The 18,888-nt window shown below is 47.5% G+C and overlaps 1 protein-coding gene across 4 annotated transcripts in view; it reads left to right on the top strand.

Moving 5' to 3' along the window:
* CTIF (CBP80/20-dependent translation initiation factor) overlaps positions 1 to 18,888 on the top strand; it is a 147,839-nt gene that overhangs the window by 36,039 nt on the left and 92,912 nt on the right. For 3 of the 4 annotated variants that reach the window (XM_009322959.1, XM_009322960.1, XM_009322957.1), the window contains exons 4-7: positions 8,056 to 8,178; positions 12,515 to 12,588; positions 13,495 to 13,599; positions 17,811 to 17,886. In XM_009322959.1, the coding sequence (XP_009321234.1) occupies positions 8,056 to 8,178; positions 12,515 to 12,588; positions 13,495 to 13,599; positions 17,811 to 17,886 (378 nt within the window). The remainder of the gene's footprint in view (positions 1 to 8,055; positions 8,179 to 12,514; positions 12,589 to 13,494; positions 13,600 to 17,810; positions 17,887 to 18,888) is intronic. The other variant, XM_009322961.1, reaches the window with a different exon arrangement.

Below are 18,888 nucleotides of genomic sequence, written 5' to 3'. Positions count from 1 at the left end.
AAGCGTGGGGCTGAGAGCAATTCCTGGATAACTTGCAATTTAAGGGTAATAATAAGGTGTCTTGATGCAACCTGCAGTCCAGGATATTCCTAAAGTGCTGTTTTTCCGACGTTGTTGGGTATCTCTGGGAAAGACCACCCCATACTTGCCCTGTTCTTGCACTGCTCGGTGAGACATCTGCTATTAGCAGCTGTGGGAGACTATATGGGGGTCAGTGCCCGTAGGCTGGCACTTGTGCATCCCGTACAAAGCAGTGCCTTAAAAAACGGAGAAAATTCCCCCTGGAAACCTTTTACTCTGGTCTTTCCAGTTCTCTGGGCAGGTGGCTGCGAGAAGATGGTCTGCTCATGGAGGATCTCATGAGATACATTTCATGAACTCCTGGTGCGCTGAGAAAATCCTGGCCTCACAATTACATTCAGCTCATCTATAATTCTCCTTGCTTCCTACTGTGAACGCTTTCGTTTGCTGCATGGCATTGCCATGCTTCGCCAAGCCCCGCTGCATTTGAGCGATACCCCCCAGAAGGTCTGGTAGCACCGTGTGAGCCTCTGGGGTGAAGACCACTCCATCGAGGTACGCAAGATACTATCTGAGCACCATATTGCCTCTAAATGAGGAAAGTTTAGATAATGGAATCATTTTAAATCTTTTCATGTTTGGATTTTTTTTTTTCTTAAAAGGACCCAGTGGGAAGATTTTATATAATACTTTATTTGCATTCCCCTCGTGAGGCTGTCACAAGTAGGAAGCTCTTTGATATATTTCTGAGAGCAATTCATTAAGTAGAGGACTTCTGGTATGGTATGTATTTAGAGAGCCAGCGGAGCTCTTGGTACATGAAAGGCCTGGCAGCAGCTCCATCCCAGGCTCCCCTTATGTAAAGGGCATTAATAAAAACCAGAGCAACTCTGCGGGTTTGTCCCATTTCTCCAGGCGGTGGAAGAGGGAGAGCTGAAAATCCTCCTTCCTGGCCAAGTCCATCCCTTCCCCCATGGTGGCTTGCTGTCACCCATCATCACCAAGCAAAAGCCTGCGGTGTTGGCAGTAAATGGGACTGCAGTTTATTTTACTGCTTATTTGCATGTGTGTCCATGTCCCACCAGGTGCAACAGGGACTTGTTGCATGATTGGGGACCTCAGAGGTTTCTCCGGTTGATGGTCATGTTGCCTATCTACTGAGCAGTGAAGGAGCAGGCAGGGTGTGTGGATCACATCTGGCTTATCCTACACCCTGCTGCTAGCACCCTTCTGCTGTCCTCCCTGAGGAGCTGGTGGTGGAGGAGATGACTCGGTTTGCCTTCCCATTAAGCCAGTAGAAACAGCAGCACGCCTGTGGCAGGCAGAGGTGGTGGGTTTCCACCCTTGGGCGTTGGTTGGAGATGATTAGCTGGCCGTTGGTTGGAGATGATTAGCTGGCCGGGATCAAGATCATCCCAAGGGCTGTGCTATCAAGTTAACAGCGTAAGATGTTGAGTTGTCCTGCGCTGTTTGGTAGCGTGGAGATGTAGAGGGCTTTGCAGGGATTTTGTGCCTTTGTCACCGAGCCTGGCACGTCCTGCCAAAGGGTGTCTGAACCCAAGCCCAAGCCTTGTTGATAAGGAAAGCATGAGAAGGTCCCACAAAATCAAATGTAATATCACATGAAACTTTATCTCTGATGTCTCTGTGACTCAGAGAAGCACAGTGCTGTGCTAGTGCCAAAACGTTTCCAGGCAGGAGATGCTTCGCGTCGTGTGAGCTCAGACTGTAGGCGAAGGACATCTGACCTGCCTGCATCTGGGGAGGTGCAGCCGGGGGAGGTGTCTTTGACTGCTGTGCGTGGGGTGGGAGCAGAGCAGATCCACTTAAACCTTTCAGGTCCCTCTTGCATGTGTCTCACCTGAACCCTCCGATGACTTCCAACCATGTGAAGTCATGGCTGGAAAAGCTGCTACGCTGCCAAAGCCAAGGCAATAGTAGGGATGGGGTGATGTGTGAAGGTTATCTTTTGGGAACCAGCAGATTTCAATGCACAGTGGAACTTAATTTTATAGAGAGTGGAAGAACCAAAGTGTCAGTGCAGATTTCTCTTGCAATTCCAGAGATTTTTTTTGCGGGCATCAGTGCTGCTTGACCGCCTGGGGTCAAACACCAGGAAATCCTCCCTGATGGATGCTGCAGAGGCAGGTGGCAAGGGATCACCGTCTCGGGCAGTGACCACATCACTAGGTCCGGAGTTGGACTGAGGCTCCTGCAGCCAGCACCGCCGTCATGTAAACTTCTCAAGTCGGCGGTGAAGTCATCCGCTTGCCCGCTTAAATCCACTGACATCAGCAGGCAGCGTGTAATGCTCCGAATCCTTGGCTAACCAGATCAGTGCTGGAGAGGGGGTGGGCGCTGCTTGCAAAGAGGCTGGCAGGATCTCCTGACCGAAGATGTAATTAATTTCCCCGTGCTGGTAGACAGCCTGTGTCTGGCTTTAGTTGCCCACCCCTGGGTCCGGATCTGAAGCACAGTGGTTTTCTTGCTCAGCAAAACGTGAGGGATGATCCTGGGGGCAGTTTGGGGTTCTCCATCTCACCGACCCGCTTGTGTCATAGCCCAGGGCCAGTTTGTACAGTGAACTTGGTTGAGGTCAGCCACCACGCTGAAGACCTGTTGGAACAAGTGGGTGCTGGCAGATGCTGCAGTCACCATTGTCTCGTTTCCAAAAGAAAAAGAGAAAGCGAAAGACAGGGAGTTACTCTGAGGCTTTGCTAGTGAATGCAGGTTGGTGTAGCCCTTGCCTGATGGAGGAAGAAATTAAATCTTTAAGTGGGGTGACCTGCCCGTGATCAAAGAGCAGCTCTGAGAAAACCAGTCGGTTAATGGTTTTCTGCCTGTAATTGCTGGGTGACGCTCCCTCCACGTAGTGAATGCAGCCCTGTTCAATTATGGTCAGAGAGAACTGCTGAGAAAGAAATCGAGTCCTTTAGTCAAACCAAATATAGGTTTGACTTTCTCTGGGACTTCTGTTCGGGATACACCTCGTGAAGCAGCACCACCCCTCGTGAAACAGACACCTGCTTGAGTGTCTGAAGATCTGGGAGTGAAATGCTTCACTGCTTTGCTGTCTGATTTAGGAGAACTGTTACTGCTTACAGAGGACGGAGGAAGGTGTCTTCTAGGCCTGGTGTCACTAGTGACTCGTGGGAGGACATCTTGTCACCCTCAGTTTCCATTTGTGTGGAGCAGACAGGGTGATGCCTGTCTGCCCATTGAAGGGAGAGCTTCCCACGCTCCAGTTCCGTGAAACGTGCAGTAGCTGAGTTACCTTTGAGGTCTCCATTCTTCTTCCGGATTTGGTTGAATAGGTCAACAAGTGCCGAAGCTCTTGGCAGGGAAGGGTTGATGTGAGCCATTTCCTTCAAGGCTCGGGCAGGGGCTTGCTGCTGGGTTTCCATGGCATGTCTGAAGTTCTTGGTGCCATTCTGGGTGCTTTCAGTGTGCCTTCTCATCCTCATCCATGCACATAGACGAGCTGGCTAATACATCCTTGGCTAACACGTCTCTTCTGGTGTTGTCTGGATGGAACACAACCACACAGGCTGGGCCCTTTCATGGGGAGTCCAGAATGATCTTGTAGGCTTAACGTCCTACTTCCAAGTCCATCAGGTCCTTTGGTCCTGTATTGTGGCACAGCTCTAGGTAAAACCTTACTTTTCCTGGTGGGAGAAGAGCTCCAAGCGATGTTTGGTGTCCCTTCTGCTGTGCCTTTACCTAAGCAGTGAGCAGGTACCGTACCAGATTGGAGCAGGCTGGGGAAGGGGGACATGGACCTGGGGAGGGAAGGAGCAGAGCCAAAGTGGTTGGGTTTTCTGCATGATATTTTTATAGGGGCAAGTTTTTTGTTTTTCTTATAGCTTCATGCAATACATTGAGAAGAAAGAAGCTGGAAATTTGTCCCTACTAAAATGTTTAAAGTAATCTTATATTTTTTTGTAAAAGGTGCTTTTATTCAAAAATTATTATCTAATTATTTATTTAATTATTTAAATTCAAAATTATTGAAATAATTGTTTTCATATAAATCATTGTTTTTCCGTGGGAAAATTGGAGTGGTTGTTCTAGAATAGGTCTAGAAGAGCAGGGAGATTTTGCATTAAATACTTGGAGTCCGGTGTCAAAATTCTGCATAACTGCAAGATTTAGCTGCAGCACATGAAAACCTCTGCTGTGGAAAAATCTCAGAAAGGACCTTTTAGATGATAGCTGTCTTCTCTTCTGACTAGGATTAAGACTCGAAGTTTGGGAGTCATTTGAAGGACACCCCACAGGTTGGTCTAGGGAACTCCTTGTAGGTGCCGTGGTGGAACAGTTGTTAAAGCTGGGGGGTATCTCAGAGGCTCTTGTGTCCTGAGAAGTCCTCTAGCTTTCTGTTGTCTTTCCTTTTCCTCTGGCCCACCTTAGGCTGTGTATGCTGTACATTGAATATTGAGATTTTTACATACAATTGAACGTGAATCCCATCAAGAATCCACTGATGTCTTCAGGCCACTTAAAGCTAGTGGCATTACCATGCTTGGTCTACACCTCTATCAACGCAGCCAACTTCACCCATACTTATCGTCACTGAGAGCAACCACGTAGGTGGTCACCGCGTTTCCGTTTATTGCCTGTGCACTGGAGAAAGTTATCTCCTTTTTCTGCAAATGGGATTTTCAAACTTGCACTGAAGCAGCAGAAAGTATTAACTCTTGAGCTGGCAAAGGGAGCGGGATTAATTAGTTCATGCCTCAAAGAGCTAGCTGTGAAGGTAAAAATTGCAGTGTAAGTGAAACATACGATTATTGCTAATTAAAATGCAAATGTTAGATTTGACAGCTAGTCTCCGAAGGAGGGTGGGTAGCAGTGTTGATGTGCGCAAGCCTCACGGTTCCCAAGAGGGTGCAGAGCTTGGCCAAAAGGATTGGCATGGATGAGAACAGCTGCTGGGAATCAGTCTCTGGAGGGGGTGACGTTTCCCTCCAAGCCCGAAAGAGTGGCTCAGAGGTCCCGTCTCCTGCCGGTGAGTGTAGACCATGAATTGTAGGTGGAGGAGCCCAAAGAAGAGCTGGGAACAAGAGCTCAGGGGTTGTTTGGGGTGTTGGGAGAGACTAGGAGAGTCTTGGTCTTTTGAGGGCACAGCAGAGAGTAACGGGGCCAGGTGATGGGGGATTGGGTTGGCAGGCGACAAGGGCATGGGATGGAGAACTTCGTGCATTTACAACTGTTTCTTCAGCTTTTGTCAGAGCTGCAGACAAATCCGTTCCTTCAACATGCTGAATTAATTTAGCAAGAGCACTGTGTGGGAGACATGTAGGTGGCCACGCTGCGGGATGGAGGGGGAGCAGTGCCGCGTTTCACCGCCGCGGAGCCACAGCTTTCTGCTGAAGTCCAGCTGCCTGTATGGGTTTGGGATGGGGTTTTTATGGTTTTTGCGATGATGCTGATGGAGGGTTTTTGTTGCTCCGTTGTTGTTTTTTAGGGAACGATCGTTACCTGCATACTCTCGCCCGCTCCTCCTGCATCACCCACGAGGTTGGTGTGAGCTTCCCTGCTCCCGCAGCAGCGAGGTCTGCAGAGAGGGTTCATTTTAGCACAAAAGGGCTTTATTAGAGGACACAAAGCCACCAGAAATGTCTGGGAGAGTTTCTGGTGGATGTATTTCTGTTCTGGAGATCTGAACCGCCGACAGTAAGGTGGCAGTTAAAAGTTGTTCATCTTTGGCAATTAATCAGAAATTTAGGTAAAATATTGAGCTTGGCTGTGCTGCTGAGTTTGAACATGAGTGTATTTAGGCCATACTCGGTTGGACTGTTTCAGCTTCAACAGAAGTTTCAACAATTTTTAGTTCAGCAATTTTTATTTTTAAAATAATTTGTTTTTAAATATAAATATTAATAGGGCGTGATAAAGATAAGGAATGTGAAGAGGGAAGAGACCCCAGGCCGTGAGCTAGAGCCAGGAGACAAGCTGATTTAGTGAAAGGGTATCTGTGATCTTTATCTAGCTGGTTCGTACCGTATCTGCTGGCTTGTCTCGGTGAGTTTGGACGTTGATGCATGGTGGTACCAATCTCCCTGTTTCTCACAAGGGTTTTATTGTGGCCAGACGCGTTTCTGGAATTTGCATAACCTCAGGTTGTCTGCAGTCAACCACAACCAAAAGTTGGGTCAACTGAATATAACCAAGTGGTGATGTTTATTTTCAGTGTGTCCTTTAAAGCGAAGGGTGCATATGCTGACCTGGTCCCATTGTAGCACTTGGCACAGAAATTTTTCATACGTGGATGAACAAGACGTTCAGTGTGTAGGATACGGTAAATTGGTAATTAATCCTTCGAACATCTAGGTGGTGAGGGTTCATTTCTCCCAACCACCTTTTCAGTTGGTGCGCATCTTTCCCACCAGTCGAATGAGATACTTCTCACTTCTCAGGATGCCCGCAAGACTGGCTCTTCCCCAAGGCTTCCCAAAGTGGCCACCGGCCCGTGTCTCACAAGTGGCATCGATCAAGTTTTTTTTCCCTCCATGCCAATTTAACAACTCCTTTAACTTTGTGGCACTCGGTATTTCTCAGCCATCGGGAGATTCAGGTCGCAGTGTGGTGAGGAGGGAAGAAGGTGCTTTCTGCTGTTGGTGTAATATCTCGTGGGAATAACCACAACCTCTCACATTTCATCTATATACAACTTGAAAACCAGTTGACCTCCTCTTTTGAAGTCAGTACTGATTTTGAGCTATAGCAACCACAGTATGTTTGAGCTTGCTTGAGACTTGCTAGGTTTGAGGATGGAGAACGTGCCGCTGGAGCAACGCAGAAACCGGTATTGATGCATTTTGCTTCCAGTCCCTCGCATTGGGTAAAGACTTAGATATTTTACATGCGCTAAGGTCCGTGCTGGACCACTGGGTAGCATCACCTTAAGTAGCTTAGGGTCTGCTGTGCGGCTGTCTCTCTGCCCCATCCAACCCAGGTGGCAGTGGTGGAGCTGGGACCTGGTCTGTGCCCCCAAATTAGTGACCTGGACTTGGCTGTTGTGTGCAAAGAGGAGTTCACGCCTTGCTCTACTGGTGAGTCCTTCTGGCTCTTGAAGGCCAAGGTGGCTCTGCTCTTGTCTTAGGCTGTGGCAGTGTCCACAGAGACTCAGGTAGTCCCACAAGGATGTCTGAGACATGAGAAGTCCTCTTTAAGTGTCAGCTCTCACACAAGTCCTGAAACACATGCTCCCCTTTGTATTTCTGAGATTTTCAGAGTACTTGAAAGAGTTGAATATTCTGCAGTCTGTGATTTCATGTTTTTTTAATCATCTTAGGTCACTTCAGAGGTCTTTCCCAAGCCTCTGAGCAAAGCTTTTGGAGCAATTACCCTGACAATATCCACCTTTCTCCCCAAGCACCTTGTGGGATGTTTGGGTAGATAGGGCTGGTCGGGTGAGTTATTCTGGTTTTCAGATGACTCATCTTGCCCTGAGGGCTGCCGGCTGAACAAGAAACCTGCAGGTTGCTTGACAGCAGAACAAGTGTTAGAAGAATAAAGGAAAACATTGGGCATAGCTCCTTAATAGGCAAAAATAGTTATTTGTGTAATGTGTCTTCTGGTGAACTCCAGGTGTTTTCAGGTATGCGAGTAGCTGGATTCCAACGGTGGACTGAGCAGAGGGAAAAACTGACTGAGAAGTTGATTCGGGCTTGGGAGGGGAATTAAGGATAAATAAGCAGTTTTAGAGGATGTGGGGTTGCTGAATATGCATAATTAATCCTCATGAAGTTAGAGGAGGTACTTACCTCTACTTATTTTTCCCCATGCATAGACTAGAGCACTACAGCCAAATCTTACCTTCATTGAAGCCTCCCACAATGTCATCCCTTTGCAATGTGTAAATAGAACATGTTAAAGGACTCCAAGAAGGTCCCATGCATGGGCATGGTTTTGTAGGTGCTTGCACGTGTGGTCTGGGAGCTGGAGCTCTCCTGGCTCACCGGGTCGGTGGTTTTTGTGGGTGCGGGATGGCGTTGCCCTTGGCTAAAGCGAGCTGTTTGTTGTTTCCAGGAAGACTGGGATCACAGCAGCAGTGGGAGTGCAGGATCCCGGCCGGGGTCGGGCTCCAGGTGTGGGTCTGGATCCAGGTCTGGCAGCCGCGGGAGAAGCAGCCAGTTCAGGCAATCGACCAAGGTATACCTGGTAGCGACGTGCTGAAGTCACGTCCTTTGCTTGCTGTTTGTCGGAGGCATCCTCCTAATGGCGTGTTTTGTGTGTGTGTCTACACATAGGGTGTGAGTGCGTGTCAGTTATGATGGACACCTCAGAGACCTACTTAATTCATGCATAATGTGTGACCTGGCTGCTGAGGGCTGTAGCTGTTCTTCAGCCTCAAGAAGTCCGTTGAGGTGTGCCGAGTGCCTAAATATTGGGAAAGAAGTCCCTAGTCAGATGGTTTAGTGCAAAGAAAATTGGGCTTTTTTTGGGAAATTAAGAGATGTCTGTAATTATTTATTGGCAAGTCTTCATTAGAAGTTGGTATGTGAGTGGACACCACATAGATGGTGTTAAATGGTGACCTTGAGTCCAGCTGCTTTCTGTGGGAGCGGTAAGCAGGGCTAGATGGGGACTTACCTTCCTGCCCTGCAAAAGACTAAGAATTTGCATTTGATTTGGTTTACGTCCATTCCTTGAACTCAGACCAGGGACCTCTTCCGCGTGTTTTAGTCAGCCTCTGTCTCCCCCTCGGAGTTGCTCTGCTTTTGCACACGTGAGCATTGGTTGTGCCAGAAATGGAGGACGGACTCTGGGAGATTTGGGGCCAGTGGTTCAAGTCCTGGTCCATTCATCCATCTCATCCGTCCTGGAGAGCTTGAGGAAATAGTCTGTCCTCCTGAGCCATGCTGTGGTGGGAGAGGACCTGCAGAACCATGTCGTTGCTGGAAAGTGATGGTCCTTTCCGGGAGGAGCGAGACTCAACATACCTCTTTTTCTTTGAGCAGGAATAATAATGTCTTCCTCAAAATGTCTATAGATTTCTTATGAAAACTTGCAGTTTTCAACAAGAAAACCTTTAATCAGAGCCTTTTCAGACAGTTCGGTAGCTCTCTCTCTCTTGTTTTCTACCAAAGTGCAGCCAGGGGTTGTAGGCAGCTGAGAAGGGGGAAAGGTGGGGGAATCTTCTCAAAGGCAGAACTGAAAAATGCTTAAGAACTAACACATGACGCAGGATAATCCCTGAATTTATACCACGGACTCAGCCGACCACTTGGCATTGTTCTACATTAATGCTAAACACAGCAATGAGCTAACGCTGTTGCAATTGTGTGACGAAGAGCACGATTTTGTATTTGTAGTGGTTTGCTGGAGGATAGTAATGAGGAGCAGCGAGAGGAACCAGTGGGATGCTGAGCTGGGCTTTGAAAAGCTGCTGCGTGCATGCAAATGCTGACTTTGTGGGGAATTTGCTGAAGCTGCATGCATGGATAAACAGTCAGAGTCCATGCGGCCGGTGGCGTGGTCTGTCCTGTTGTGCGGGCAGCCGCAGGGGTTGGGCGGCGGTGGATGGAGTTGATGTGTGCTCACAGGGGCTGGAGGACAGAGGTTATGGACGTGCATTTAAACCCTACTGGGTGTAGGATCGGCTTTACCGGATCTCTGATCATTCTGGGTATTTATGTTGTTCTTGTCAGTGTGTCTGTCAATCATCATTCCTGGTGGCTTAATTAATTTTCAGCAGTACTAACCCCTTTGCGGTGAAAATGATTATCTAAAGCTGAGGGCTGGGTCATTGGGAGCTTCAGGTTGAAACTGCTTACAGTTATAATTGCAGTCCTGGGGGAACTGACAGCAAGTCACTTCTTTTCGTAAATACATGCAATTTTTTCTTTTGTCCCTGGACTTGAGAATTGGGTTTTTTAAAGTCTTATTATTAAGTCTTGGTACCATGCTGTGACGTTTTAGTAAGTGCCCTGCAGCTCAGGTTCACTGGGGCAGCAAGCACGCTCCCTGCCTTGTGAGTCGAGACAGAAACCGGTTATAAAGACAGGTCATCGAAGATCAAAAGGACGTCTCGAAATGACGGTAGTGACTCACGACTTAATGACAAGTTGCATTATCGTTTGGCCCCGGCGCCGTCTTTATGGAGTCTGGCTAATGCTTGGAGCGTCCCCGAGAGGTCATGGGGACGTCGTCTAGGAGGACCAGGAGCTGCAGCCTGGTTTGGGTGGGAGCATCCAACCGCTGCCTAGAAGCTTGCACCCATCTGCCGTCCTGCACTACCTGAACCATCGCTGCAATTTCCCCTAACTGCTGGGGTCAGTGCCAGGGCTGACCTGCCTATGCTCACCGGTATAGCACCGATGAGCTGATGCGCCGAGGAGATGCGGGGGAGCTGGGTGGGACAGCTTGTGCAGCCTCCGCTTACGCCGCGGATTAGGAGGTGTTGGTGCCAAGGCTCTCCCTCCACATCCGAACAGATTTCAAGCCGAGCATCGGACGGTAATTGCTAGACGCTTTATTTCAGGGCTCAAGAAGGGGCTCTGCAGAAGCCCTGTACCAAGCTGAATTTGGGCAACAACTTTAGGACACAACCTGTTGCATTAGAAACCCACGTTATCTTAAATTTTTGCTGTTTAGTATCTTTGTCGCTGATTTGTCTAAGCCTCATTGCAAGTGGTTACATGTTCCCAGTCTTTCTCCCTGAACCCAAATACATTACTCTTAGGAAATCCCATTGTTGCTGGCTCATTGACAGGTTCTTAAAATATCCCATGTCCATAGGAAATGGAAAGAGAACTGGATCTGCCTGCCAGAAGAGGTATCTCTTCTTTGGATGATAAAGACCTGCACATGTGTATTTTCATTATACTGCATGAGGATGCTTCTAAGGATTTAGAAAACTAGTTTGTCTCCTTGGTGGGAGAAAATTTTGCTTACATTTGCCTAAAATAAAAAGCTCAGCTTCCATAACTGATCATGAGAATTTTATATATTTCTGGTAGTTGGTTTCTGTGCAGAGACATGTTGACCTGCAGATCCCCGGAAGATAAAATCATAGTCCATAGACCCCTTGGAGGAGGCAAAAAAGGGAGCAGTGGGGCTGCGTTTGGAGTATCTGGTGTCTAAATTGGTTGTTGTGGTGGGAAAGGCTGCGAAGTGTGACCATCTGTAGCGTGCACCGAGGATGCGCGTCCTGCTCGTTGGGAGAAGATTGCTCACTTTACGGGTAGATTGAGGTCTGGACTGCGTTAAGAAATGGTCAATTTTTTATGAGTTTTTAGTGTCTCAGTTGTTATTAATAATATTTGACAATGGCAGAAATTATAGGATGGGGACTATATGGAAGCCACCTTTTCCAGCATGTGTTTCACCAGAGTGGGACCATTTGCGCTGAAATAAATAATCTGAATATATGCAAGATGATGAATAATCTGAATATGTGTAAGAAATGTTGGGGCAAAATTGGTAATATGGGATTCCCTATTTGTAGTGCATTTACGTGTCCATCCCATATGAGTCTGAGTCAAATCTGATTTCTTGAATGATCTTGAATGGCAAAATGCAACCTGCTTTACTTCTTCACCTGTAAAGGGTGGAAAGGGCAGCCCTCTTTCTGCAGGCTGATGACTGCAAAGGGGCCATGAAGGCCAAGTGTGAGGTCTTTGCTTTAGATGCTCTTGCTTCACGTCACCGGTTTTGCCAAAAGCAGCTGCACGGGAGAATTCAAGGTGCTTTGCAGTTTGCCGGAGGTTTCTCATAATTCCCACCTGATTATACTGAGATGCTTGTGCTTCTCGGGGAAGGAACCATCACCTTAGTGTTGGTGGGACGTGTACCAGAATAACCGTGTGAACTCATTTGCTGGTGTGCGTGGCAGCGGTGGCACGGTGCAGGGTTCTGACGTCCCCCGCCTGTTATTAGAGCAAGGAGAAGTCATGCCGCCGTGACTCCTTGAAGAAGCAGGACGGCTTTCCCCGTCCTTATTGGTGACAGCAGGGTCTGGTGAAGAGTATCTCCATCCTCGGAGATACTCAAAAGCCATCTGGATGTGGTCTTGGGCACCTGGTTGTAGGTGGCCCTGCTTGAGCAGGAGGGTTGGACCAGATGAGCTTCAGAGGTCCCTTCCCACCTCAACTGGTCTGTGACTCTGAAGTTGAGTGTCTTCATGGCTGGGATGTCAACCTGCCCACTGGACCTTGGTGCGTCTTGGAGGTTGTGGACGGTGGGGTAGGAGGACAGGGCTGGAGTCAGAGCTGAGCCTACGTGTCATCTGCTCCGTGTTGTCCACAGCTTTGTGTCCCCAAGGCTGAAACTGTGTCACTCCTTGCCTTCACGGTGCGCTACGAAAGTAGCGGGCGAGGGGACTCTGCGTTGCAGTGAGCGTGGATTCACATGGGAGTGGAGGAGCTCACGTGCAGAGCCGGGACACCTCCGCGGCTGGCAGCAGGAGAGGCTGTGCCGGGCTGTGCCGTGGTCCGGATAGCGCTGCGTGCCTTCCGGCAAGTAACCGCCTTTCCCTCCCTCCTAGAATGGCAACAAGGAGAGCTCCCTTGACATGCTGGGCACGGACATCTGGGCTGCCAACACCTTTGACTCCTTCAGGTAAGCCGGTTTTAAAACGCTTTGAGAGAGATGGACTGTGCCCTCTCTTAGCCTTTGCCCACATGTCCATCCTGCCGGTACCCAGGCACCGGTGAGTACCCTGCCGGTACTCATGTTGCTGCTCCTCCTCCTCCCCATCCCCATTTAGCCCGCAGCACTACACACAATCGATCTACTTAAAGCATCCTATGTGCTTAGGAGAGGCCGATAGATGGGTTTGCAGTCCAAACATCCAAACCAATACTTGATATAATTACTTGTAATCATCTGAGAGCTGCGCAGGCAGGACTTGAGGCAGTTCTGAGCTACTGCTCCAGGACTTCTTTCTTCCATTAATTGGTGGTGTGATCATGCGTTGGCTTCACAGCTGCTGAGAAGAGCTCTTCAGCTGCTGCTTCAACGCAGGGAAAGTGGTGAAATATGCTTTCTGTCCAGTTTTATGCATATCTCTGTGCCTGGAGCACTGCAAGAGTCTGCAGGGGTTGAGTTCCCACCTGGGACTTGCTCCAGGCTGTTGGAGCGAGCAGGTTTTGCAGGACCAGAGAGAGCATATCCATTGCATGGACCAGACCACTACCTGTTATGATACCCCCTTGATACAGAGAGCAAGTATAGTTAGCAAGGTGTGCGCTGCATCATGCTGCATCGTACATCAAAACTAGGGGCTTAGTGCAAGCAACAGGAGCTCAGCATCTCCAAAAAACCAAAAGAAATTAGAAGAAACATGATGAAGCAGCGTGAAGGCTGGAGGCCCGCATCCATGTGCTCTGCGGCAGGGAGCGGTGCCTCCAGAAGTGCCAACTTTCCTTGTCTGCCGGCTCTGATGTGCCCTCTGCTCTTCAGCTCGGTGGTGTTTAATTAGTAGTGGACTTTCTTTCTTTGTCTTTCCCTGTTTTTCTCTCCTAGTGGTGCGACGTGGGACTTGCAGCCTGAAAAACTAGATTTCACCCAATTTCACAGGAAGCTGCGAAACACCTCCAAACACCCGCTGCCTCAAATAGACAGAGAAGGGTGAGTGCCGTGTGTGCAATACCGTGCTCTTCAGCAAGGTCTCTAACTTCTCCCTTGCAGAGGGAACGCTAGCTTGGTGGTATGGCTCACATGGAGGACATGGGGAAGAGGTGCTGGACCATATACGGGGTTTGAGGATGCCACGATCAGTCTGTCTGACTCCTCTATCATCTGGTTCTGGGCTGGAGCAGAGCTGCTCACTGTATTTTGCATTGCATCAGTCTTTAAACCACGTTGGAGCCAAGCCTCCTGGATCCAAGCCTCCTGGATCCAAGTCTCCTGGATTTAAACATCTCTGAATATTGGAGGAAAGATCCTGGCTTAGTGCTGATCTCAATTACAGTTCCCAAAAGTGACAAGGCTTCTGCTGTTCTCCCCAGCAAGACTTCAGGGAAGGAGAGAGCATCAGTGTGATCCAAGTGTTCATCCCCTATCTGCTAGCGGTAAAATATCTGCTAGCTGTGAAAATACTAAGCAGCTCCTTTGGGTGGTGACAGCCTCTAGAGGCTTCCACAGTATTGCTGGATTCCTCTTTGGTTATTTGGTCAAGCCAAATAAATGCATGCTGACACCAAGTGGTTCACCGATGTTGCTTAGATGGACATCACCGTTTCCCTGCAGGTTCTCTGCAGGCTGAGAAACAATCGTAGCATGGTTTTTCCTCTCCTTATCGTTCAGTCCTGGGGCTTAACGCGCTGGCAGTGCTATTCAGGGCTGCAGGCAGTATTACCTGTCCTGTTATCCCAACTTACGACAAGGCTCCAACTCATCCCTGACGCAACTCACTGCAAATCTCTGCTAAAGAAAAAATGGAGTAAGAACTCCATAACCACATTTTATCCCATCAAATTTTTGCCATTTTTTCCTAGTCATTAATCATTTCCTGCCCATAGAGGAAGGGAAAAAATCAGAACGGGTCTAAAAGATGGGGCTGAGAAGATTGCAGGTGACTTCTCATTGCCACGTTGTATGTAGGGATGGGAATCCTCTTTCAAATAAGTTTTTCGGTTGACAGGTTGGTTTTGACAGAGTACTGGCCAATGCCATAGGCTTCGCTGGGCCTATCTTGTTTAGAAACGTGGGGCCAGCAATCCCAGCCCAGTTCAAGATCTGCAGGAGGCTCCTGTACCGTATAGTGACAGGCAGACACTCGCACAACTGTAGAAGGCTGTTTTCTGCGCTGTAAGTATTTACTGCAAGTGTATAAACAGCAATTTTCAGAATATTTGGAACAACGCTAAATTTCTAAGTCACTAAGTTCCTTAGTCATGCGTACTCCCATTTCTACAGACGGTTTTGAAAAACGGGATGAAGGGCCCTCTGTAAGATAAGATATAACGTGCTCCCTGGTTGGTGGCACTTGCCAGATGATCCTACCAGCGCCACCTGCTACGCATAGGGAGGATGCAGCAGGGTCTGCTTTATGGTCTGCCTCCGGTTCCTGGTGTACTGTGAATGCCCAGGGTGCTAACAGGTAGAGAAGGCAGTATGGAGATGAGATATTTAATCACTCCTAAATATTACAGCTGTAAAAATGGAATAAGAATGACTGTATATGCAGAAAAGTTAAACAGATGCCATCAGCACAAGCAGTGCATCTCCCAAAATACAGGTCATATAAGGAACCTGCACTAGAATAGAGGAAGCGCAGACAAAACTGGTTTTATTTTTTTAACTTTTAAAGTTGTCTCTGTTGTGCATTCATCAGCCAAATCCGTGCTGAGCGCCATTCAGCTTGCTGAACCTCCAAGAATCTTCACCTGCTAGCTAGGTGTTTTCCCTCTTGCTTGAGTGGAGTTTTTTAACATGCTAGCTGTGCAATGAAAAATTTAATAGAAAAAAAGGGGAAGATGCTGTTCAGAATGTGTTTTCTACACTTTAAGTACCAAAGAGACCATTGTGTTGCTGATCACTTGCCCAAGGTTGGCCATGTGGTTGCATCCAGTTGATTGACCTCAAGTGTCTTTTGCTTGGCTGAAGCGTTTTCCTCCAGGACATCTGATTTTATTTGCAGATACTGAGTTTGGTGGTATGATGAATAATCGAAGTGGAATGGTTAAGGAAAACCAGGGAACTGTACCTCGTTTCTGACCTGAATGTGTCTGCCTTTAATTTCCAGTGTTAGCTCTTGCTGTGCTTTTGCTCTTCCAGTTCAAACAACCTTTTGTAGCTGATATTTTCTCTTCATTCCAGGTATCTCCCAAGCCCATGCATCAGTTTAGTTTTTCCCGTACTCTAAGAAATCTCTCAACCACCTCTTTGAAACGTGACTGCCCGAGCTGCCTGCGGTCCTGTAGTTCAGGCTCAGGCGTGCTGCCTGTAGGGGAAAGCTGCCTTCATCCCCCTAATCCCTGCCTCCTCATCCCCGCCTTTATGCCACAGTCCAGCATCAGACATTCACCCTGGGACAGTCCCCATCCTTTTCAGATAATCTTTTCCTACGATACGCTTGCCCGTTCTGTACCTGCAACGGATGTTATTTGTCCCCAGGTGTTTGACTTTTCTCAAATATATAAATATATCTATAAAAAATACATATTTTTTCATATCTATATATTTTATATATACACACACGCTATATTTTTGCCTTTGTAAATCAAAGTCATTATTTCATCTGTGAGGGAAAGTCAATTGTTGAACTCGTTTCTGACCTGAATGTGTCTGCCTTTAATTTCCAGTGTTAGCTCTTGCTGTGCTTTTGCTCTTCCAGTTCAAACAACCTTTTGTAGCTGATATTTTCTCTTCATTCCAGGTATCTCCCAAGCCCATGCATCAGTTTAGTTTTTCCCGTACTCTAAGAAATCTCTCAACCACCTCTTTGAAACGTGACTGCCCGAGCTGCCTGCGGTCCTGTAGTTCAGGCTCAGGCGTGCTGCCTGTAGGGGAAAGCTGCCTTCATCCCCCTAATCCCTGCCTCCTCATCCCCGCCTTTATGCCACAGTCCAGCATCAGACATTCACCCTGGGACAGTCCCCATCCTTTTCAGATAATCTTTTCCTACGATACGCTTGCCCGTTCTGTACCTGCAACGGATGTTATTTGTCCCCAGGTGTTTGACTTTTCTCAAATATATAAATATATCTATAAAATACATATTTTTTCATATCTATATATTTTATATATACACACACGCTATATTTTTGCCTTTGTAAATCAAAGTCATTATTTCATCTGTGAGGGAAAGTCAATTGTTGAACACCTCTGATTTCCCATAAATCAGTTAGGGTGTTAATTTAATTAAGTGTTTCCATTCAGCTTGCTGGTTTTTGAGCCTGGTGCTTTAGCACATGCCATTTTTCTGGATTTTTTTCCCCCCATTTGCTGTAATTCCACCAAGATCTGTTGTTCTCTGACTTCTAGGCACTGATTACCTGGGTCTGCTGCTATCAAAGTTTCTGTCTAATATATGTTATTTAACAATATTTTGTCACTAATTGACCAAAAAATACATTATCATTCTTGAATAATAAGAATAGATCACCTCAATTGTTTATAAATGCAGAAGGATTATATTTATTGACCATTTTTTCTCCTTCCGTATCATTACAAACTCTCTGCATCCAGCTACTAATTATCTTTGGATTGGTTTTTTTCCTTTCTTGATACAAGAAAGTCCTTCAGCCGCCAGCTATGTGTTTGGTCTGTCAGTGCTTGGCTTCTCACCCCGATCTTTTTGCGTTTCAAATTGTATGTTTGTATTTATATTGCTTGCTGTTTGCTGTCTGAGATGTTTGTTTGTGCTTGTTCACCGACACCTTTCTCAGCAGGGGAACAGGAGCTCCCATGGAGACCAACAAATGAGCAGTCCTTCAAAGGGAACATTTTTCATTACATTTTTGTGTCCCCATTTTTTTTTTGTTCCACGTAGGCTGTGCTTGCGGTTTTGCTTGGTCTGGGCATTGAATCACCCAACGCTACTGCTCAGGACTGCCTTTCGTTTTCTCACTGCTGCTATTGCCAAAAGCATTTGAACACTGTGGCGGATAGTGCAGGTGGAGAGGACTGGGGAAAGCATTTAATTTTGTATTAATGGCTTTCCGCCCACGTGGGAGTGTTTTGGAGGCACAGCTTACTTGCTTCAGAGATCCTCTTTGTTTTCATGAGGGTCCTTTGCAGTAAGAACTAATCTTCCCCATGTGCCATAATAGAAAATTAACTTGGGTTCCAGCGAGGTTTCACTTGGTTTTGTTTTTGTTTTCTTCCTGCCACAGGCTTGGAAAAGGGAAATACGAGGACGGTGACGGCATCAACTTGAATGACATAGAGAAAGTCCTTCCAGTGTGGCAGGTAGGTGATGAGGACATCTCCTGCCCGCAGTACGGTGGAGACCAGCAGCTCCCTGCCTTACCTTTCCTTAGGAAACCCTCCCCAGAAGTGGGAAAGCCTGGGCTGGATGCGCTGAGCTATGGTCCTTTGAGGTTTGTGATGGAGAATTATGCCTGTGGTTTCAGCAAGCCTTGCTGTGGCAAGGCTGGGCAAGGGCAGTTACAGCGGAGACTTCGTTGGGAGGTGAAACGTTGAGGACAGTATATGTATACATACATATATACATATATATACACACACACACGTACATGGGCACAGGGCTCATATATTTTAGGAAAGGAGGTTCTGAAAAGCACCAAGCCTCCTGACAGCTCCAAAATAAATTGCTGCCAGGAAGCCAGAAGTGATGGTGTGCTGACCCAGATGTTTCCCCTATGGGGTGCGCTTACGTTTATATGCAATGGTCATCTACGTGTACGTTTTCTCCAGCCTGTTTCTTCTCCAGATCTCTCTCTACATCCCAGTTTTGGTAGTTCTGGTTAAATGACTTTATTTAACCATCCCCCTGATCATTTTCGTGGTCCTCTTCAGGACCCACTCCAACAGGTCCATGTCTTTCTTGTGCTGAGGGCTCCAGAGCTGGATGCAGTACTCAAAATTTTTCACCCTCCAGAGCCCTAGTCCTCAAAGGAGCTGAGTGTCCTGGGCTGGGCAAGTTTCTGAGGATGCTCAGCATGTTTTTGCTGAAGTCTCCTCTTTGCCTCCAGAGGGGAGGACAGAGACATCTCATGTGCTGCGGTAGTGTTACCCTTTTCAGTGCTGAGCAAAGAGCTCGCCGGGTTTCTTGCTCATGCATCACGTGAGGAAGAGCCTCGCTCATAGAATCATAGAATCATAGAATCGTTAATGTTGGAAGAGACCTCTAAGATCATCGAGTCCAACCGTCAACCCAACACCACCATGCCCACTAAACCATGTCCCTAAGCGCCTCATCTGCACGTCTTTTAAATACCTCCAGGGATG

This window comes from Pygoscelis adeliae, unplaced genomic scaffold, assembly GCF_000699105.1.
Source record: "Pygoscelis adeliae isolate BGI_AS28 unplaced genomic scaffold, ASM69910v1 Scaffold182, whole genome shotgun sequence".
NCBI lineage: Eukaryota > Metazoa > Chordata > Aves > Sphenisciformes > Spheniscidae > Pygoscelis > Pygoscelis adeliae.
This window is presented reverse-complemented; position numbering and strand designations above follow the sequence as displayed.